Source organism: Antechinus flavipes, chromosome 2 (genome assembly GCF_016432865.1).
Source record: "Antechinus flavipes isolate AdamAnt ecotype Samford, QLD, Australia chromosome 2, AdamAnt_v2, whole genome shotgun sequence".
NCBI classification, from domain to species: Eukaryota; Metazoa; Chordata; class Mammalia; order Dasyuromorphia; family Dasyuridae; genus Antechinus; species Antechinus flavipes.
Window position 1 is genome coordinate 133988363 of NC_067399.1, and position 23621 is coordinate 134011983.

The 23621-nt window shown below is 34.8% G+C and overlaps 1 protein-coding gene across 4 annotated transcripts in view; it reads right to left on the minus strand.

Moving 5' to 3' along the window:
* Nucleotides 1-23621, minus strand: part of ZMAT4 (zinc finger matrin-type 4) — an 803377-nt gene that overhangs the window by 220651 nt on the left and 559105 nt on the right. The window contains exon 9 of one of the 4 annotated variants that reach the window (XM_051975572.1): nucleotides 20615-22217. The exons of the other annotated variants lie outside the window; for them this stretch is intronic. Within the exon in view, the coding sequence (XP_051831532.1) occupies nucleotides 22202-22217 (16 nt within the window). The 3' untranslated portion in view covers nucleotides 20615-22201. Of the gene's footprint in view, nucleotides 1-20614; nucleotides 22218-23621 lie in introns of those variants that run through there. 4 annotated transcript variants of the gene reach the window in all.

The following is a 23621-nucleotide window of genomic DNA, read 5'->3' on the forward strand; positions in this document are numbered from 1 at the left end:
AAGAGCAAGGCAGACAGTAACTAGTCTTGTTTACCTGCTCATGTCCTTTTTTTCTGATGATTGAGCCTGTGGCCCCGACCATCATTTCACGAGGTGCCCAGGCCATAGTTACTTAACTCCTCTCTCCATTCATCAGCACTTGCATTTCTTTTCTTTCTTATGAGGAACATTTCCCCTATGGGGGTACCTCATCTTCCTTCTTCACTATTTTCTGCTCCCTTTTATGTGTTATCTTTCCCTGTTAGAATGTAAGCACTTGAAAGTAGGGGCTGCCTTGTTTGCTTATATTTGTGTCCCAGCACTTAGCACAGTGCATAGCAAACAGTGAGCTTTTGATAAATCCTCTGTCATCTATCCATCTCTCCTGACCATTTTCTGTGTTTTCTTTTAAAATGTTAACTTCTTGAGGGCTGGGGCTGCCTTCATGCTTACTTGTATCTCTAGCACTCAACAACTGAGCTTGTTTTAACTTGTCTTGACTGATAAAGTTGCATCTTTGAAAGACTTGCTTTCCTGCAGCAGCCTGGAAGCAAGGTTGGTGGTCTGGTAGTCTGGTGGCAGGGCCCTTTCTGTACTTTATTACCCTAGTTATACCAAGTTGCTCTTCATTTAGAATAGACATTCCCTTTCTTCAGCCCTATCTGGTAAACTCTTGCAGAATGTAGCTCCAGTTCTTCCTCCATCAAGTAGCCTCTCCTGATTCTATGATTATGTGGTTTCTTTCTTTTTTTGGACTACATGGAATTGTGTCCCCTTTCCTTCACTTTGGGTTATAACATAATAAACCTAGAGCTGATTTTGGAGGCTATCTAATCTATCCATTTTATTTAAAAATAAATGAACTCTTTAATTTTTCCAGCATATTCATTGCCAAATATATATTTTCTCCCTATCCACAGAGCTATTCCTTCTTGTAAAGAATGAAAATCAGAAAAGGGAAAAAAAAAACAGTTCAGCAAAACTTACTCATCAGCTGAATCTGACAGTAGATTCAATGTTAATCATTCATTCTCTACCACTTCAATAAAAAAGGGAAAGAGATTCCTATTTTTGTCTCTTCTTTAGGGACAAGCTTGCCAACTCCCTAATTATACAGATGAGGAAAATGAATCCCATGGAGATCGTGTCTTTCCCAAGATCACACAGATAATGAATGTCAGAGATAAATTTTGAATCTAAGCTTGATTCCAGAGAAAGTGACCATTGTTTATTTTTTTCAATTGTGCTATGTTGCCTATCATTTTCTCTTTTTCATTATTTTGTACATGTCTTATCTCTTTTAGCAGATGGTAAACGTATGAGGGCAAGAACTATACCTTGTTTTTCTTTGTATTTTCTATGGTTAAACAAATCCAATTTTCATAGACATCATTAAGAGAGCATGATACCCAAAAAGGAAGGAGTAAATAAGTCCATTGCACTCTCATTTGGTCAGGCCATATCTAGAATATTGTATTTAGTTTTGGACCACACATTTTAGGAGGGATATTTCCACAAGCCATCCAGAGAAAATCATTGAAGACAATAAGGATGTTTGATATCACACCATATGAGGATTTGTTGAAGGAAGCAATGGGATGTGTGGGGATGTGGGTGGGAAAAGAATGAAAAAGAGATAGGAAGGGGGGAAGAACATTATCTTCAAGTATTTGAAAGTCTATCATGTAAAAGAAATTTCATATCTCTTCTCCATGAATTTAAAAAGCAGAGATAAAGAGTGGACAACAAACTAGCAGAGATCAGAGGATCCCAGATTCAGAACTGGAATAGCATCTTTAGAGATAACCCAGGATTGGGCTGAGGCAATCTAGTTAAAGTTTGTGCTAGATTCGATGACATTTGATATTCTTTTCATCCCTGTGTTTCCTAATTGTGTAATTCCAGCACAGTACATAGCCTTTCACATAATACAAGTTTGTAAACTTTTGCTGAATTGAATTGAATTCAGAAAATGAAATGAGCCCAGATTATGAAATCGTCAGATCATAGATATTAAATATATGATGCTAGCAATATTTCTAATAGACTTTTCTTTTTTTTACTAGTTGATGATTTTAGGAAAGCCAAGAGCATCTGAATATCACTGTGTTTATTAGGGCTATATGTGGGGTGTGTGTGTGTGTGTGTGTGTGCCCATGCACATTTTAAAAGCAAATATACTTTTAACCCCCTATTTTTATGATATTTGGCATATTCTCTCAGAATCTGCACTTATTTGCTCTTCTCTGTGGCTCATCTATGTCTTCCCTAAATGCAAGAGGGAGCTACAAGTAGGGAGTAAGATCTTTGATGTACAAGAAAATGTAACAAGAAAAAAAACTATATACAAATTTTTAAATATTCCATCTTTTCTTATTTCATTAAATTACAGAATTTTAAAACCAGGAGGGAGATTTATGTTTATATTTGGAGCGACAACAATATATTTAAAAGAACACTGGATTTGGAGTCACTAAGAATCTTTTTCCACCTATTTGGCTATAGCATATAACCTTAGTTCACTACCATCTCTTTTAAGTCTCAATTTTCTCTTCTATAATATGGGGATATTCTCACTCTAACTTCCTCTGTGGCTAATGCATGTTTAAAAAGAGACTCCTTAAATGCTTAGAGTTTTAAATTTTTTTGTTGCTCAAACCTCAACTGTACTTTTAGTTGCCCCACTTATGTGATATCATTCAGCCTCTAACCTCATTGAGAATAATGAAGCTATCCAACTCTAAATCTATGATCTCATCATCTTATCCATAAACTCAAACTTCTATGTATCATTTTTCATTTTCTCCTCTATTTATCTGATCACAAAAAAAGAGCCATCCCTTATTCAAAGGCTAAATCCATTATGGGTACCTTTCATCTCATTCTTTCCCTTCTCATTCTGTATTATTTTAGGGCAGTTATCTCATCAGTCATCCCATCTCTCTATTCATCTTCAATATCCTCTTACCTTTTTCACTTTCCCCTCTGCCTACAAACATGCTCAATATGGCTCAATCCGTAACAACAATAAACTTTTATTGTTTTTATTGTTTAGCCAAATATTTATATCTGACTCTTTGTGATTCCTACAATCATTGGATTTCTTTGACAAAGATAACTAGAGTGATTTACTATTTGTTTCTTCAGTAAATTAAGAATAACACAAGTTGTGACTTGCTCAACAGAGTATAGTAAACTAGTCAGTATCTGAGATCAGATTAACAAAATCTTATATATATATATATATATATATATATATATATATATATATATAATATGTTACATACTGATAATCATAATTTCATGACTCCCACATTCAGTTAAGTGACCCCATATAAGTTTGCAGCCCAGTTTAAGAAGCTTTGGCTTAGAGGAAAGGATCTCAGGATTCTGTCTTCCAAGGTATCCCCTATTACTGGTCGATAGTAGTGGGAACAGGTGTAAGAGATAGTGAGGATGTAGTGTAGTAGTGCCTTAGATGTAAGGAGAAAAGAAGGAGAAAGAATTCAAACTATCAAAAAGTTTTTAGTCTGAGTGACTGGTAATATCATGGATATATATATATATATATATATATATATATATATAATATATATATATATATATATATATATATATATTTGGATTTAGTCCAACCAATATCTTTACATTGCTCTCTTTATCTCTAACTTTAAGGAAAAGAAAATTAATATCACTCAGCATCTTTACTTCTTGATTTCTTCTCTCTCCCTGATCCCATGTAATCTGTCTTTTGCTCCACCACTCTGCTGAAACTACCAATGACCTAATTTACAAATCAAAAAACTTTTTAACCAGACTTTTCTTCCTTGACTTCTCTACAATTTTTGACAGTGCTGAACATGTCCTCTTCACAAATACCCTTCTCTCTCATGGCTTCAGAGGTATTATATCTCACTTTACCTATCCCATCTCCCTTTTCTTATCCCCTCCTAACTGTGCTATTGACATTTTATATATTACCATTTTGCCATTTTGCCTTGGGACTTTCCCTAGTGTCTTTTGCCTTCTTACCCTTGAATTTCTTTCTAGGGAAGCCATTTTGGTAATGGGCCCCAGACTGCTATATTTTATTTTCTTCCCATCTATACATGTAACTTGGTCACTTTGCCCCCAAGCTTTTACCTTCTCTGCCTCAACCCAATTTTTAATCTTTTTTTTTTTTTTTGGTGACTTGTCTTTTTCCTAATATAATAGAAGCAACTCAAGGGTAGGAACTCTCTTTTTGCATATTATTCGTATTTCCTGCACTTTGCATAGTATCTTGAATATAATAAGTGCCTACAGAATTGTTCTTTCCGAATTGCTTCCCACACTGGTTCCTAATCTTCTCCCCAAACCTTAAAGTATGAGTTACTTTATATCCTACATTTGATAGGTTTTTTATCCTTTCTATATATTCTGCTTTGCAATCTCATTGACTACCATGGCGTCAAATAAACTTAACATCACCATGAGGATTATTCCCTGATTTTTCTTCAGTCATGACCTCTCTTTAGAAAGCCTGGTTCATGATTCTAATACCTAGATGTCTCAATTCCTCTTTGTTCATGGCTCTAATTCCTGATGATTCTTTTCAAATTCAATATATTCAAAGTCAAGCTTACATTTTATGATCTCTCAAAACCTGCTTCTACTTCTAACTCTACTATTTCTATCCATGATATTACCAGTCACTCAGACTAAAAACTTTTTGATAGTTTGAATTCTTTCTCCTTCTTTTCTCCTTACATCTAAGGCACTACTACACTACATCCTCACTATCTCTTACACCTGTTCCCACTACTATCGACCAGTAATAGGTGATACCTTGGAAGACAGAATCCTGAGATCCTTTCCTCTAAGCCAAAGCTTCTTAAACTGGGCTGCAAACTTATATGGGGTCACTTAACTGAATGTGGGAGTCATGAAATTATGATTGATTATCAGTATGTAACACTATATCAAATATTTGATTTGTATATCTATTTTATATACCTGTATACTCAGAATTGCAAAATAAAATTCAGCTAAAAAGGAATAGTAAGTGGAACGTGTCTAAGACCTGCTCTAAGCAACTCACATATAGTAAATGCCTAGCAAGCTGGTACATATAAGTGCTTTATACTTGATTAGTAATAACTGGACAATCCTGAATAAAGAGGGAATGAGAAGAAAACATCTATTCCCTCCTTCCTTCCTTCCTCCCTTTCTCCCTCCCTCTCTCCCTGTCTTTCTCTCTCCCTCCCTCTCTTCCTTCGTTCCTTCTTTCCTTCCTTCCTTGTAAAAAGCTGAAACTGAAAATGTATTCCTGAATTAGACAATTGAGTACTTAAAGCTAATTACCTGTTCCCTATAAGACAATGACTCTATTAGCATATGTTTGGATAAATGGCTCTTCTCACCTTTGGTTCTGACTCAATGTTTGGTATAAAGATAATGGGTAGACTAGGATTGGAGGATGGGGTGACAGAGGCCAGAGACTCACTTGGCAGCAGGACAAGGAGGAGAAAGGAGATTCTGGACTCCAGAATGGAGAAGAGATCTTTGGCTAAATTCCTGGCAGTTTGCCTGCTTCTCTCCCTAAAGACCAAGGACTTTTACTTATCCTGACTCTGGCTGATCCTGAGGCCTCCAGGGAGCTAGTTTGGACATTATACTTCCTTCCTTCCTCCTTCCCTCACTCCCTTTCTCCCTTTTTCCTTTCCTTCTCTCCATTCTTTCCTTCTGTCCATACAGGGAATCATACCCTTACCAGTAGATACCCAAAAGAGTATGAATTTTGATTACTGGAACCTAGCAAGGTATCTTGGAGTTTATGGGCTTAATTTCTTTTTTAAGGAGCATACTTTCAAACCAAATCATTCTAACTCTCATTGATTGGCCAAAATAGGTCCAAGCCTCACTTAATCATTGTTTGGATTCTGATGGGTCAGAGTAAGTGCAAATAGCAATTGCTTCTGTTTGGACCAGAAGCCTTGGGCGTCTTCCCCTCCCAATTGTTGACACTGGCATTGAATCAGCACTTGTCAAACTCTTGCTCAGAAAAAGTGGAATAACTGTCATAACCTGTATTGAGGTCTGCATGACACAGGAAAGTCCTAAACATTTCAACCAATTTACTATTGCATAAAAATAATAGAAATTAAAGCAGATTAAAGTAGTAAAGGCATCATGTTAATCTGAATAAAGTACTGGTCTTGATACCAAAGCTTTTTCTTGAAGACCACAGACAGAGTGAACACACTATTGCTTAGCAGGGGTCCTCAAACTAGGGCCCGTGGGCCAGATGCAACAGCTGAGGATATTTATCCCCCTCACCCAACTATGAAGTTTCTTTATTTAAAGGCCCACAAAACAAAGTTTTTGTTTTTGCTATAGTCCGGTCCTCCAACAGTCTGAGGGACAGTGAACTGGCCCCATATTTTAAAAGTTTGAGGACCCCAGTTAATGTAATCCCTTCCACTTTGATGATTCTAATGATTAGGCCACTTATTTTTCCTTTGATATTAAGACTAAGGATGTTTCCATGCAACTTGCATTACAGCTCCTAGTCCCTTTCTCCTCCCAGCATGGAAAGAAAATATATGACAGGAACATGGGGTCATCAAGCCTAATCATTATTTTCCAAATGACAGCCCTTCCAAAACATAAGGAGATACATAAGGCCTCTCCCCTACCTAAGTCTTTACTTTCTAGGATGAATATTCCTGGTTCATTCAACCAGTGTTTAGGGATATGGAATAGTTGGCACAGAGATTCTAGAAGCCAAATTTATTTCTTACAGTGAAGTGCAAATTCTAAATTATTGCTCAAAAGATGAGTGACCTGGAGTTAAAATATACCTCATAGTACGTCTAGTCCAACCCCTTTATTTTACAGATGTGAAAACTGAAGTCCAAGGTAGTTAAATAAATTTAATTTGTTCAAAGTCACACAGATAGGAAATGTCAGAAGTCAGATTCAAGTCCATATAGACAAAGATTATATTTCTTTAAAATAGCCCAGAGCAAAAGTAACTAATTTTCAGAAGTATGAAAGATATGACTTCAAAATCCTTGCAGAATTGCATAGTACTGAGGGGAGGCCTCTTTAGGAAGCATCAGAACCAGAAAGTTAAGAAGTATATTCTTCAAGCCGGAAAGATTCTTCTTGGATTCTATTACTGTATTAAAGAATTTTAATAGTTATCTTGTGGAAAGGGGTTATATTTGTTCTCCTTTGCTCCAGAGAGCAAAATTAAGAATTATAGGTAGGATTTGTAAAATGGCAAATGTTAGCACAACATAAAGAATGATTTACTAATAAATAGAGCTGTCCAGAAGCAAAATGAGATACTTCAGGGGATAATGAGTTTTTCATCACTATAAGACTTCAAGAAAAGGTTTTATGACCAGATGTCAGGGACTTTGCAGAAGATATTCATGCACAAATAAAAATTGGACAGAGTGACCCCAGAGATCTCTTCTAACCCTTCTATTCTATGAATTAGGGAAATAGTATAGTGTCATGGAAAGAGGAATGAGTTGAGAATTTTGAGACTTGAGTTTTAGTCCCTGCCCCACCACTAACCTGTATTATTGTCAATCTCTGGATTTTGTTTTCCTCTTATGGAAAATATCTAAGTTGGACTAAATAATAAATAAATCCTACAGAGGTAAGAATCTCTATGTTCACCTATGTCTATTTGTAGGTGAGACACTGAGATCAAGACCAACTATTGAATTCTACGGAACACATGATCTTCATGCCTATCAGAATACCAGACTATTTCTAGTGTCTTCCTTCCTATTATTCTCAGATTATCCTGCTTATAATCTGTAAATAGATATGTTTTTGCATGTTGTTTTTTCCATTAGAATGGGAGCTCCTTGAGAATGAGGATTATCTTTCACCTTTCTTTGTATTCCAGTGTTTTAAATGGAAATACTTAATGATAAATGTTTATTACTTTTCTTGACTTGGCTTAGTTATGAAACTTGTTGGAATCCTTACTAACTGCTAACTAATTAGAGTTGATCTAATCTTACAAGAAGATGTTTTGGGCAAAATCTGAAACAAGGTACTAAGTAGAACTAATTAATACAAAGCTTGTGTTCACACCTTTACTCATTGGAGATCAATGAGTTCACACCTCCCTTGAAGCTCTTTGGGAGCATAAATAGAGCTTCAATGGGCCAGTCAAGGAAGTTCTTCAGAGTGAAGAAGCTACAAGTCGAGATTTCAGCAGAGTTACGCCAGAAGCCCTCTCTCCGAGGCAAGGCAGAATATTTTCCACTTGGCTGGCTGGTGGCAGAAGAAGTTCTTCAGAGTGAAGAAGCTACAAGTCGAGATTTCACTGGAATGACATGAAGAGTGGTGCTGGCTCTGGAGGCTGAAGAAAGCAGAGGCAGAAAGCAAAGGACCAAGCGGCAAGAGCTCTTGGAACCAAGCAGAGAGATAGGCCTCTAAGCTAACCAGGCTATATTGGAGATAATAAAAGATCTGAACTTCCATCACCTGGCTGCATTTGGGAAGAAGCTCACCACAGAAACTGATCTAGCTTTGTACATGACAATGATTTCCTTTATAAAAAATCTTTAAAGAAAGCTGAATGGATGTCTTTTGTTCTTATATCAATCATTTATACATATCTTCTCCTCTACTCAGTGAGTCTTCTCTTGTTGCAAAGAAAATCAATAAGGAAAAACAACATATATATACATATTATCTATATGTATGTATGCATAAATAGATAATAGCAATACAGATATATGTATATATACATATATGTATATGTATATATATACATATACATATATACATAAATGTATATAGTTCTATATACAGGTATGTATATTTGCATGTGTGTATAACACACCAAGTTTCATACTGTAAGCAACATTGTATGCTCTTATTTCTAAGAAAAAGCAGTAGGTAGATTCTAAGATGACAGTTCTTTGGCCCACTCAACATTTTCTAGCCTTCTGTTATCTAAGCCATTGCCAGCATTAAAACCATTAATATTGAAGTCACATAGTCCTCTGATTAACACTTTCCTACCTTACAAATGATTTTGAGAAACAGGGGTCATATAATTTAAGATATATAGTCTTTACATTCAAAGAAAAATCAATTCTATTTAATGAGGCAATTAAATCAAAGTCCTGAAGTTTCGAAGACTCATCTTCCTATGTTCAAATTTAACATCAGACATTTACTAATTGTATGATACTGAGAATATCACTTAACTTTGTTTGCTTCGGTTTTCTCATCTGTAAAGTAGAAGGAAATGGCAAACTACTCTAATATCTTTGCCAAGAAATTGACAAATAATGTCAAAGAGTCAGAAACAACTGAAAATAACTGAAAAGTAACAAGATACATGTGTCAGCATAGATTAAGTATTCAAAACATCACATTATTTGAAAATAGGAGGAAAGGATTGACCTAAAAGTATTGAATTAAAATGGATTCATAATAAAGTAGATATGGTGCTAGTTTGGGAATTTAAAGGATTTTCTTCAAATACCAACTCTGTTACTTTCTATATTTATGACATTGAGTAAGCCACCATAACTCTATGGGTTTCAATTTTGTAATGTAGAAAACAGGAAAGAAGGGAGATATAGTACTAGAAAATCTTCAAAGTCCCGTTAAGTGTCTAAATGAATAATTATGGCTTCTTGAAAGTTAGTTTAGCTCTCCCTATGTTGGAAGGATTTTAGGATGTTTGACCATCCTATGGCCAGTTGATAGCCATTTTGATTCCTGTAACTTAAGAACCTATTTTCTAGTGAGAACACTCAAATTGAAGGAATAGCAGTTCTTTTTTTTTTTTTTTTAAATAATTTTTTATTGATAGAACGCATGCCAGGGTAATTTTTTACAGCATTATCCCTTGCATTCATTTCTGTTCTGATTTTTCCCCTCCCTCCCTCCACCCCTTCCCCCAGATGGCAAGAGTCCTTTACATGTTGAATGGGTTGCAGTATATCCTAGATACAATATATGTGTGCAGAACCAAACAGTTTTCTTGTTGCACAGGGAGAATTGAATTCAGAAGGTATAAATAACCCGGGAGGAAAAACATAAATGCAAGCAGTTTATATTCATTTCTTGTGTTCTTTCTCTGGGTGTAGCTGCTTCTGCCCATCTTTGATCAATTAAGGCTCTCTTTATCAAAGAGGTCCACTTCCATCAGAATACATCCTCAAACAGTATCATTGTTGAGGTATATAATGATCTCCTGGTTCTGCTCATTTCACTCAGCATCAGTTCATGTAAGTCTCGCCAGTCCTCTCTGTATTCATCCTGCTGGTCATTCCTTACAGAGCAATAATATTCCATAATGTTCATATACCACAATTTACTCAACCATTCTCCAATTGATGGACATCCTTTCATTTTCCAGCTTCTAGCCACTACAAACAGGGCTGCCACAAACATTTTGGCACATACAGGTCCCTTTCCTTTCTTTAGTATCTCTTTGGGGTATAAGCCCAGTAGAAACACTGCTGGATCAAAGGGTATGCACAACTTGATAACTTTTTGAGCATAGTTCCAAATTGCTCTCCAGAATGGCTGGATGTGTTCACAATTCCACCAACAATGTATCAGTGTCCCTGTTTTCCCACATCCCCTCCAACATTCCCCATTATCTTTCCCTATCATTGTAGCCAATCTGACAGGTGTGTAGTGGTATCTCAGAGTTGTCTTAATTTGCATTTCTCTGATTAATAATGATTTGGAGCATATTTTCATGTCTATAAATAGTTTCAATTTCTTTGTCTGAGAATTGTCTGTTCATATCCTTTGACCATTTATCAATTGGAGAATGGTTTGATTTCTTATAGATTAGGGCCAGTTCTCTATATATTTTGGAAATGAGGCCTTTATCAGAACCTTTGATTGTAAAAATGTTTTCCCAGTTTATTGTTTCCCTTCTAATCTTGTTTGCATTTGTTTTGTTTGTACAAAAACTTTTCAGTTTGATATAATCAAAATTTTCTATGCTGTGGTCAATAGTGATCTCTAGTTCTTCTTTGGTCATAAATTCCTCCCTCTTCCACAGGTCTGACAGGTAAACTATCCTATGCTCTTCCAATTTATTTATCATCTCATTCTTTATGCCTAGATCATGAACCCATTTTGACCTTATCTTGGTGTACGGTGTTAAGTGTGGGTCAATGCCTAGTTTCTGCCATACTGATTTCCAATTTTCCCAGCAATTTTTGTCAAATAATGCATTCTTATCCCAGAAACTGGTGTCTTTGGGTTTGTCAAACACTATATTATTAAAGTTATTGGCTGTTTTGTCCTTTGAACCTAACTTATTCCATTGATCAACTAGTCTATTTCTTAGCCAATACCAGATGGTTTTAGTAACTGCTGCTTTATAATATAATTTTAGATCTGGTACAGCTAGGCCACTTTCATTTGATTTTTTTTTTCATTAATTCCCTTGAAATTCTTGACCTTTTGTTTTTCCATATGAATTTTGTTGTTATTTTTTCTAATTCATCAAAGTAGTTTTTTGGGAGTCTGATTGGTATAGCGCTAAATAAGTAGATTAATTTAGGTAGTATTGTCATCTTTATTATATTTGCTTGCCCAATCCAAGAGCATTTAATATTTTTCCAGTTGGTTAGATCAGACTTAATTTGTGTGGAAAGTGGGAATAGCAGTTCTTCTGAAATATTTAAGTACAATGAAAAAGCAAGGTAATGTTTACCAAACAAGGAAGATATTTGGGATATTCCATTCTGCATATGAGAAAGGCCTTGCCAGTAATGATGACCTCCTGTTTAGCTATTCATTAGGGATATTAACAACTAGTGAGGAAGTTTGAATTGGCACATGGGAGCTGTTTAGGCTAAACCCTCAGAAACAATGAAAACTGCTGGCTGTAGCCAGAAGGAAGGGAAAAATTAGATTTGTTTTCTTCACATAATGTGAAGATTATAGAAATAGAAATTGCTAATTAAGCAGAGGCAATATGAAATCAGCAAATAAAAGTGCTTTGCAGAGGAATGACTAAAGAGCAATTAATCATAGGAAGGAATGGCAGCAAAAGAGAGCTAAAAGTAAAATTCCTTTTAATCCAGTTGTCTGGATTGTCTTAGAGGTGAGAAGTCAATTGTTAGAAACATTTTTTTTTGGTTTACTTTGTGCCATAAACTTGAAAATGTTGCTGGAAAAATGGGAGCATAGTATCATGAAAAGAACAATATATATAAAAAACTCTTCACCTCCCTGGTTTCTTCATCAGTAAAATGAGTGTTAAACTAGAAGAACTCTAACATTCCAGTTTTCAATGCTCAAAATTACTATTGATTAGAGAAATGCAAATTAAGACAATTCTGGGATACCACTCACAAATTGGCTAAGATTATAGGAAAAGATAATGATGAATATTGGGAGGGATGCAAGAAACCTACCTGGTAGAATTGTGAACTGATTCCATCATTCTGGAGAGCAATTTGGAACTATGCCCAAAAGGCTATAAAACTACCCTTTGATCCAGCAGTGTCTCTACTGAGTGGCTATCCCAAAGATACAGAGGAAAGGACCTATGTAAGCAAAATGTTTGTAGCAGCCGTTTTTGTAATGTCAAGGAAACTGAGTCAATGCCCATCAGTTGGCGAATGGCTGAGTAAGTTATGATATATGAATGTTATGGAATATTATTGTCCTATAAGAAACAATCAGAAGGATGACTTTAGAAAAGCCTGGACAGACTTACTGAAACTGATACTAAGTGAAATGAGTAGAACCAAAAGAACATTGAACACAGCAACAGCAAAATTATATGATGATCACTTCTGATGGACATGGCTCTTTTCAACAAAGAGGTGATTCAGGCCAATTTCAGTAGACTTGTGATGGAGAAAGCCATCTGCATCCAGAAATAGAATTGAATGTGGATCACAATATAGTATTTTCATCTTTTTTTGTTGTTTCCTTGCTTCTTGTTTGCTTTCTCATTTTTTTCCCGTTTTAACCTGATATTTCTTGTTCAGCATGATAATTTTGAAAATATATATAGAAGAATTGAATTTGTTTAACATATATTGGATTACTGGTTGTCTAGGGAAGGGGGCTGAGAAAAGGGGGAGAGAAAAAATTGGAACACAAGGTTATACAAGAATGAATATTGAAAACTATTTTTGAATATATTTTGAAAATAAAAAGCTATAGTGCTTCTACACATATATTCATAGAGGAAAATATAGAAAAGAATGGGTTTGGGGGAAAGTGCAGCTTTAGTGCTACTGTTTCTTGACAGTAAAGACAGAATATAAACATTTTTTGTGGCACTTGGGGTTAAGTGACTTGCCTAGGGTTATACAAATAGTAAATGTCTGAGGTAGAATTTGAAGTTAGGTCCTCCTTATTCCAAGGCTGCACTATCTACTGCACCACCTACATGCCCTGGAATATAATATTTTTTGTATGAATGATTATTATTTTTAAAAATTGTACACCTAGAAGTGAATAGAATCAAGAGAACATTGTAACAGCAACACTGTGCAATGATCTGCTATGACATCTGTATCTCTTTTTAGTATTACAGTTATCCACAGACTTGGGATGGCAAATGCCATTCACATCCAGAAAAAGAACTGTGGAGACTAAGTACAGATTGAAGCATCCTATTTTCACCTTTTTTGTGGTGAGTTTTTTTTCTTGTGGTTTTTCTCTTTTGTACTGATTTTTCCTCTAATGTGATTAACATGGAAATAAGTTAAAAATAATTGTACATCTATAATCTATATCAAATTGCTTGCTGTCTTGGGGAAAGGGAGGAAAAGGAGAAAAGGTAAAAAAAAAATGAAACTCAAAATTTTATAAAAATGAAGATAAAAACTATCTTTACATGTAATTAGAAAATAAAATATTAAAGTGCAAAAAAGAAAAAAAGGCTGTTATTTTAAAAATAAAATAAAAAGTTGCAATTTTATATTCTCTAATCACATTTTGTTAGATAAAGGGAAGGCGGAGTTATTGGGGATCAAACTAATTCAATATCATAATTTGCAGAGGTAATAGAGAGCAAATTACTTGTCCAAGGACAATTGTTATTGTTTAACCATTTTTCATTCATGCTCCAACTCTTCATGACAATTTTGGGATTTTTTTCTCAAAGAAACTGGAGTGGTTTCCTTCTTCAGCTCATTTTCCTGACGAGGAAACTGAGATAAACCAAGTTAAGTGATTTGCCTAGGGGCTAGGAAGTGTCTAAGATTGGATTTGAACTCAGGAAGAGGAGTCTTCTTGACCCCAGGCCCAATGCCCTATTCACAAGGTCAATTGGTTACCCCAATTACACATGGATACAGAGTCAAGATCTGAACACAGTTCTTCTGGTTCCAAATCTAGATCTTTCAATTGTACCATACTACTTCCAAGGACATTCCTTGACCTACAGCATTTCTAATTTCTCATTAAAGGTTAGTTGGTGGGGGCAGCTAGGTGGCACAGTGGGTATAGCACCAGTCCTGAAGTCAGGAGAACCTGAGTTCAAATCTGATCTCAGGCACTTAATACTTCCTAGCTGTGTGGCCCTGGGCAAGTCACTTAACCCTAATTGCCTCAGGGGGAAAAAAAGGTTAGTTGATGACATTCTACCACCTGCCCCTCTCTATATCTTTATTTTATTTTTTTATTTTATTCTGACCATAAGAAATTAAACAAGCATTCCTGTAATAATAGAATAGAGAAAAATCACTATACATAAAATTTCAAACTATTATGCACAAGAGTCCCATCACTCTTCTATTCACCTAGATCCTTAATCTTGGAGTCTTCACTCTGGTTCAGAAACGCATCAACTTTTCATCAGTCCTAATTTGAAGGGTTTCCTAACTGTTCTTCCCCACTTCCCTTCTCTAATACATCCTGGTACATAAGACTCTATATGATGACTTCAACATATCTTTTCAGCCTTATTTTGCAACATTTCCTTTTATTCTCTTTAGATTGGATAACTAATTATACCTGGAACATGACATCCTATCTCCAGTCTTTCTCACATTCACATAAGTCACTCCACATGCCTCTAATTCATTCATTCCTAATTTGTCCTCATCAAAATTAGTATTTTCCTTTAAGTCTCACCTTATGTGACACCTTTTCTTTAAAGCCTTCCCTAAGACATCTTCTTGTCTCTTCCCAAATTACTGTCTATTTGCCTCTCTGAATATTTCCCCCTCTTAATAGCATATAAGTTCCTCTTGGCAAAGACAACTTTATTTTGGTCATTGTGTCCCCAGGATCTGGCACAGTACTTTTCAGATAAATATTTATTGAATTTAAAATTATGATAAAGAATATGACAAAAATATACAAAGATTGTTGACTTATGCTGCAATCCCATTCTAGAAAGGAGACTAAAGGAATGCTCCAATGAAGCTCCATATTTTTGAAGCACTTGGCTTTTTTTAAATTAGCTTATCCATGCCACATTCCTGTGAGGGGGTTCTGTATGAATCTAGTAGGAACAACTAAGAAAAAGAAAGAATAACTGACTTTTTCACTAACATTATCGACACCAAAGCCAATAATTCATACCTAATGTCTTGACATGTTGTAGCCACTGAAGAACAAACATAAAACAAGATTTTTTCTTAAATAGTGATATATTAGATAGATACCACTTCACATCTATCAGATTAATTAAAATGACAGAAAATAAAAAGGATAAATTTTGGAGGTAATATGAGAAAAATGGGACAATAAACCATTGTTGGTGGAGTTATGCACGGATCCAACCATTTTGGAAAGCAATTTGAATGTATGCCCAAAGAGCAAATCAAACTGTGCACATCCTTTAATCCATGACCACTAGGTCTATATCCCAAAGAATTCATAAAGAAAGGGGAAAGTACCTATATGTACAAAAATATTTGAGGTAGCTCCTTTTGTTTTGACAAAAATTAGAAATTGAGGGGATGCCCATCAATTGGGGAATGTCTGAACGAGTGATATATTAATGTAGAATGGAATACTATCATGCTGTAAGAAATAACGGGCAGGCTGATTTGGGAAAAAGCTGGAGAGACTTGCATGAATTTATGTGAAGTAAAGTGAGCAGAACCAGGTGAACATTTTACATAGTAAGAGCAATATTGTGTCATGATCAACTATGACTTAGCTTTTCTCAGCAATACAATGATACAAAATGTTTCCAAAAAGACTCATGATGGAATATGCTATCCAAATCCAGAGAAAGAACTAATGAGTCTGAATGCAGAACAAAATATGTATGTTCAGTCTCTTTGCTTTTTCCTGTTGTTTTCCTTTTTGCAAACTGTAATTTTTTCAAACTATTCTTTACAACATTACTAAAATGAAAATGTTTACATAATTATAAATATATAATCTATATCTAACTGCTTACTTTCTTAAGGAGTGGGGAGGATAAAGACAGAGGGAGAAAATTTGGAATTCAAAATTTTATTTTAAAAAATGAATATCAAAAAATTTCCTTACATGTAATTGGAAAAAAAATAATGTTAACATCTAAAAAAATAAATTGAAATTTTTTATTAGATGCTGAGTTTGGCTGAAATCTAAGATTTCCTTGGTTATATGATTGTCTTATAATTCAGATAGGACTTTACTTATGTCTTCTTCTGATGCTTCATTATGGTATGGAGGGGGACATAATGGTAAATGTTCAACAACCAGCTTTCCACAGAGTAGGTCATACTTTACATTTAATCAGCATCATTAATGTTTTCTCTGTCACTTTCTTAAGTAACTCAGATGGAAAAGAGAAATAAGGATCACTGCAGCTACCTACTGACTTAAAAAAACTAAGCATTTACACCATCTACGTTCTATTGTTATTTTAAAGTATTTTGTTAAACATTTCCAATTGTATTTTAATCTAGTTTCCGTGCTTGACCAGACTAGTCAAGACAATCAACACAACCATTAACACCAGTGCTGATTAATGAGATATAAAATGTAACACTGAAGATTTAACATGGATTAATTTTAGAGATGAAAATACTAATATTGAAAATTTAACAATCAAATACACATAATATAAAATGACTAACTCATTCCTGCATGAAGGTGACCATGAGTTCTTCAAGCTTACATCAGCAAAGTACAAGCTAGAGAGGTTTGATGTAAGAGTATAGTGCTAGAATATATGCTATATATAATAATTCACTTGTATATAGTATTTAAACTTTATGATGTCACTTAGCTTCGAAGCAACCTTGTGGCAACTACAGATACCCCCAAACAAGGCTCAGAAATGTTAAGTAGCTGTTAATTGTCACACAACAGGTAGCAGCAGAAGTGAGATTTAGAAACTGGTCTTTCTGAACACAACTGGACCTTCTATCTCAATTTGATCACATTACCTCTCCAGCAGTTTGTGTATAGCCTGATACTTTGCTGATTAATTGATGAGCATGTTTTGTTAGTGAATTAAGCATCTAAGGCAGTATGTAGTAAAACAGCATTTTCTTCATTGTTACAGCCATTTGTCATTACTGGCGGGGTCTTTTAATAGGGGTCATTTTGGATTTACCAGATAGGACTTTAGATAACCTAATCTCAGCCTGGAGAGATTAAGTGATATACTAAAAGCATAAAGGTAAATTTATAAATTACTTGAGTCCATGCTCTCAGACTCTAAATCTAGGGTTCTTTCTTTATAACTTTATAATTATCAAAGAAAAGGGATCTGCTAAGGGAATAAATGCTATTTACAAGATTATAAGAGTTTATCCATTTAAGAAGCTTTCCCTATCTCTAAACATTTTAGAAGCACACATTTGCATACAGAGTGACTATGATGTAGACAGAAGTCACCATTGCTTAGAACAGGATTTGGATAAGTTGGTTGCAAATCATTCTTATTTACTCACTAAGGAATAGAAAAGGATGCAATATTTCCATCATCAATTGTGTGATTGGTTCATACATTTTCTGCTATTCATGACTTCTCTTTCCTTGGGCTCAGCGATGATTCTCAGGAGCTCAGGAGCTCAGGACCAGAACCAGAATCTATGACTGTAGGATAGAGCTGGCTTAGATGTTGAAGAGAGTAAGGTACATGGAGAAGGCAAAGAAAAGGAGGAGTCAGTAGAATAAAATTAAGTATGAGGCAGCTAGGTAGCACATTGGATAGAACACTGGCCCAGGTATTAGGAGGACCTGAGCTCAAATTCAGATTGAAATTTATTAGTTATGTGAACCTGAACAAATCACTTAACTCCAAAAAGTTTCTAAAAAATAAAAAAAGAGGATTATTATGATTCTAGTTTTCATCACTTCATGCTGAGATTATTTCAACAGCATCTTCATTGATTGCTTTCCCTTCTTTTGGAGTCTCCAAATTCTAGTTTATCATAAATTTAGGTGACAAATTGATTGTATTAAAGTATAAATAGATTTTGATCACCACCCCTAACCTCATTCAGTAAATTTCAATGGCTCTCTTTTATCTCTAGGTTCAAATATAAAATCTGTTTGGTTCTTAAAGCCTTTTGTAACTGGACCCTTCTACCTTTCCAGTCTTCCTCTATATATTTCTTCCCACAACATGCTCTGTAGTCTAATGATGTTGGTTTTTGCTTTTTCTTACCCAAAACATCCCATCTCCTTACTCATGGTTGTCATGCTTAGAAATTTCTTTCTCTTTAGCTTTATTTCCTGGCTTTCCTGGTTTCTTTTAAATTTTAGTTAAAATCCTGTATTTTGCAAGGAGCCTCCTCACTGCTTTAAGACTAGTATTTCTTTTCCATTGATTGTCTGACTATCAGTCTATCTCTTCTTTGTACATCATTGCTTGAGTGTTGTCTTTTTTATTACATCATGAATTATTTGAAGGCCATATTTTGTTTTTGTTTTTTGCCTTTATTTTTATGCCCAGGGCTTAGCATAGTAATCACTTAATGTATATTTACTGACTTCATTTGACTTTTAAAATAAGTTTTAAGAAGAGAAGTAAGGATCTTTGATAATTCAAGTTTTACATACCAGATAAAATTTTATTGTGGGCTCATGCTTGAGAAACAACATTTCTACTGTGTATTATTCAACTGAACTGATTATAGTTGCTGTAAGAATTTGAAAGTGATTACATTTCTTTTTAAATATTTCATAATTCAGACTTTTATGCTCATTAATATGAGATCTTTCCCCAACTAGTTCATAGTAAATGAGCTTTTCTATATATAAATGCTTCTCCCTCAGCTCCGTTCATTCTTTTACATATTGGTCTTTATTAGAATTGGGTAATAGTGTACAAGAACTGCTTCTGTTCTCTAAGGTAGATGTGTCAAACTCCTAGTGCAAAACTTCTGAGTGTAGCTAATCCAGATTAAATTGTAAAGGAGATATTTTGCAAAATAAGTAAAAATGCAATACAAAATATATAATGTTAACTTGGTGTTTTCTATGTCAATATTCAGCCTTCAGGGATATGTTTCTATTTGACTTTGTCATCACTGCTATAAGGCATTATTTCGAAAAGGATAATAATTAGTATCTTTCTAAAGGCCTTTGACTTGGTTCTTTCATATGTTTAAAGATTCCCAATTCACCTACAGCTTAATAGGCATCTCTCCTATTTTAATGTGTCCAGAACCTACCATGGGATTCAAATATTTTTATTTCATTTTTTTTCTTTTTTTCTTTTATGTGAGTGGAGGGGAGAAAGAATCCCAATCTGTGACTGGAATCTGTAAATGGTATTCCCAGGGTAGAGACTTCCTTTATTAAGGAAGATTTGTAACATCTTATAAAATTATCTGAGACCTCTGAGGGGTTAATCATTAGCCAGGATGACATAGTCAGTATTTGAGAAGCTTAATAAAAACTTATTGGATTGGATTGATGTATAAAATATCAAATGCAAATATGGGAAAGTTATTTTTTAAACCAAATGTGTTCTTGCTATAATTTTAAAGTAAATATCCCTTTGTAAAAGCTAATGGATGTTGAAGTGCTTAAATGATATTGGCAGTGCTAACCAATGGGGCCTCGAAGTGGGGGGAAAACAAAGCCAGTGGAGGTCCAAGTCATGGTGTTAGAGAAGAGCCCATCTCAAAGTACCAATGATGTAGATGGCCTGGAACATGTTCATTATAGAGATAAATATTAAAAAGCATACAATATCACCTCTCTACCCAATCCAAATACTCAGTTTGTCTATCCTAATTTCCTCTGATTGATGACCCATGAAATAATCATTTGAATGATAGGGGGGAAAAGGACAGATCCAGTTCTTGCCCTGACTCTGGTTTTCCTGATTCCATTGGAAAATAAATTGTCATTAACTGGTTCTTTCTCAGACAAAACTAAATATTTCATTCCATGTGCACATGTCTGTGAATGTTAAAGCTCACCTTCTCCGGAGTCCCCAAATTCTCTCTTTCTGTTAATAGACAGATGAAATGTGGTGTTATTCATAAGTAAATAAATATGACTACGTATAAATTGGGAGACTTATCAGCAAAAGATTTGGTAACGCCTCATCATAATGCCAGTGATGCTAGAGAATTTTGTGTTGATAGTAAATAAAATCATAATAGAGGTTGTTTGGGGAAAAAACCCAGAACAACAACAAAAAAAAAACCCAACCACTTCAGGATTCCAGTTTATCAACTGCACAGCTTACTCACTGCACACATAAAGAAACACACTATTTAATATATTTATATACATATACATATACAGATTTTGCTTACTTTATAGCAAAATTGACAAAATATATTGTACACAGCCAAAAGAAACCACCTATAATGGTATGGGAGACTGTCAGGTGTTCTGAAGCATTTATACCAGCCTTTTTACAGCTATATATTTACGAAATATAGTTCTCTTTGTTCATGTTGGAAAACTTTTACTTAGCTATTACTGTTTCCAAGCTTTGTGTCCCTGCCTCCCCTTGGGTTTTCCTTGATCAGTCTGTGGACGGAGAAGGCTTCTCTTCAAAAGATAGGTATCATGTTTAAGTCCAAAACTGTGTTATTAAGATGATTGTTTGCCTTCTTTTGAAATGCATTTCCTCTATTTCTCACTGAGTTTCAAGTACCTCCATTCTCTACAAAAATAGCAATCATGATCCAGAAAATCCAGATTCTTTTTTTGGAAGTCAGAAAAAAGACTCCCTGATCTTACCATGTCCTTTGTGAACTCTACCTGGGCACCATCTGTAGCACTGATGCACAATTAATGTGAGTTAAATGTTCATCTTTGTGGAAGCTTCCAGGAAACCCAAGACAGTGACATTAGAAAGAAATAATGAAACATACACAAAGATCTCTACCCCAGTGCTCTGGCCAAACTGACATCCCTCCTCTTACCTTCCATTTAAATTTACCTCTGTTGGCTTAAATACAATTCCTCCCAAATTAAAAGGTCATAACTCAAGTTCATGTCAAATGAACTTTCATTCAATTTAAAGGACTCTTTTTTTTATCTGATACCTGATAAACAAACTGGAGCCAACTATCATGGGGGTGGAAGAGTATTATTCCCATGGGCATGCTTTCCCCCTCCTGCTTTACATTTAACATTCTTTTGGTCTCTTAAGGGAAAATCCCTATTTCAACCTTGAGAAGCTGTATATGAACAACAGAGAAAAGAGTTGGTGATTTCATTCTTTGTCTCCAAGCTTTCCTTGTACAGTTGGCATAATACATCCACATTTCTAAAGGCAGCATGAATTCATCCATTATACATCTCCTATTGATTGAGCTTCAGTCTGATTCTTTGCCCGTTGTCACCAATCATGCTGAACATGGTGGAGGAATAATGTTTGTTTCTGGTGGAAGATGGTTTTACATCACAATCATCAATATTTTAACAGAATAATTATACTCCAAAGAAATCTAGAATAAATACCCCAAAAGTTGTATTTGTTTTGTGGGGTTTCTTTTGTTCTAAATCTCTGCTGTCTTTGAGGTTGAATAATTTTCTTCCTCAGCCATTTGCTACAGTATTATACTTGAGAATGTGTGTAGAATCTGTTTTCTGGGAGTTGTTTTTAATCCATCCAATGTCTTAACTTACCATAAATAATTTTTTTTTTAAAGAAAGAAAATCCAGTTGCTTCCCCACACTAAAATTACTATGTTAATTTGTGAATCCACTTAAGAAATGTTCATTGTCCAAGAAAGATTCCTCCTCCACTGGTTGGTAAGTGATTCTCCTTGGCAGAAGCAATTCTGATTTTTTTTCCTCATCCCTTGTTTTCTCATCCCAGATGTTTTCACTACTGATTCTTCAGGCTGTAATACAGAATGGGAAAAAAGGCTTACCTTCCTCACCAAAGTTATCTATTCCAATATTTCTCATGACATTCAACTATGATAAAAAAAAAGTTTCTCAGCTACTGTAAAAAGAACTCTAAACTGGGTATCATAGAACCTTGGTTCTAATTGGGTCTTACTATTTATTTCCTTTATAGTAAAAAACACTGCACTTAGAGGGGAAAAAAAAGCTTAGTTTGAATACGGACTCTGCCATTACCTGACTGCCTTACCTTAGGCAAATCACTCTTTACCTTTGAGCTTCAATACTCTAATCAGTAAAAAGAGAAGGTTGGGATGAATGTTTTCCAAAATCCCTTTTTATTTCTAAAATCTGTCTTCCTAATTCCAAACAACCCAAGTTTTGCAGGTGAATCAATAGAGAATAGAATTGTAGGACTCCAAAGAGGAATTTTGCCAACTTCATCTATGTGCATTATATAGAATTTCAGTTTGCTAAGCTATGAATACAAGCACCAAATTAATTTAAATGTCCTTAGAAGAAAACAAGAATAAATGAAATTGAATTTCTTTTGTCAGGGATGCAGAGTTAATAGCATGCCAGTGACATTGCTCAGAAAAATGAGCATATATAGTGTAAACACCCATCTTCTAAGAGGTGACCTTTATGACATACAATAAACATACCCTGTTGTTAGGATAAGAATGATCTTAGAAGATTTAAGCTGTAGTCGGTAATAAATCCATGCAATCAGGTTTTTCCAAGCTAGCCAAATGGGAAGAACTATTTTCACCTTACCTTTCAAAGGTATTAGTTCAAGTTTGTCTACCTAGTACCTAGAAAAATACCTACTTGTTCAAAATAATGACTCTTTCTCAAGCTATCATTTAATGTGATTTTTGGTGGGCAGATAGGGGGAGAAATTAAGCTCTGCCTTATTGGAGGCTTCTCATTTAATTTTAGAATGAGAAGCAAAACTCAGGGAGAGTTTTTAATAGGAAGATGATGAATACATTGGCTGCCCTGATTCTTCAGTGCTAAGCCTACTTATCAAGACTGGTGATAATTCATCACTGAGCAATCAGAATCATCAGTCTCCCGAATAAGCATACATCTTCATTTTACGTGATACCCGGTACTCTGGACAGAAATGTTTACTTTCATACAGTTATGAATTATTTTCAAATATTCTTAATATTCAATTTGAGAAATGGCTGAAATTAAGAAAGTTATCTTTTATTTAAATAAAAGTAAAAACTTTGCAATATTGGATAATTTTTTTTTACCTAAAACCCACCTTGTATCACTACATTAAAGAACAAAAATATAGATATAGTGTGTCATGGAAGATAGAACTGGGAAGGTTTAAGGTTCAAAATCTATCTCTTATATATACTGTATGATCATAAGGAAGTTACTTG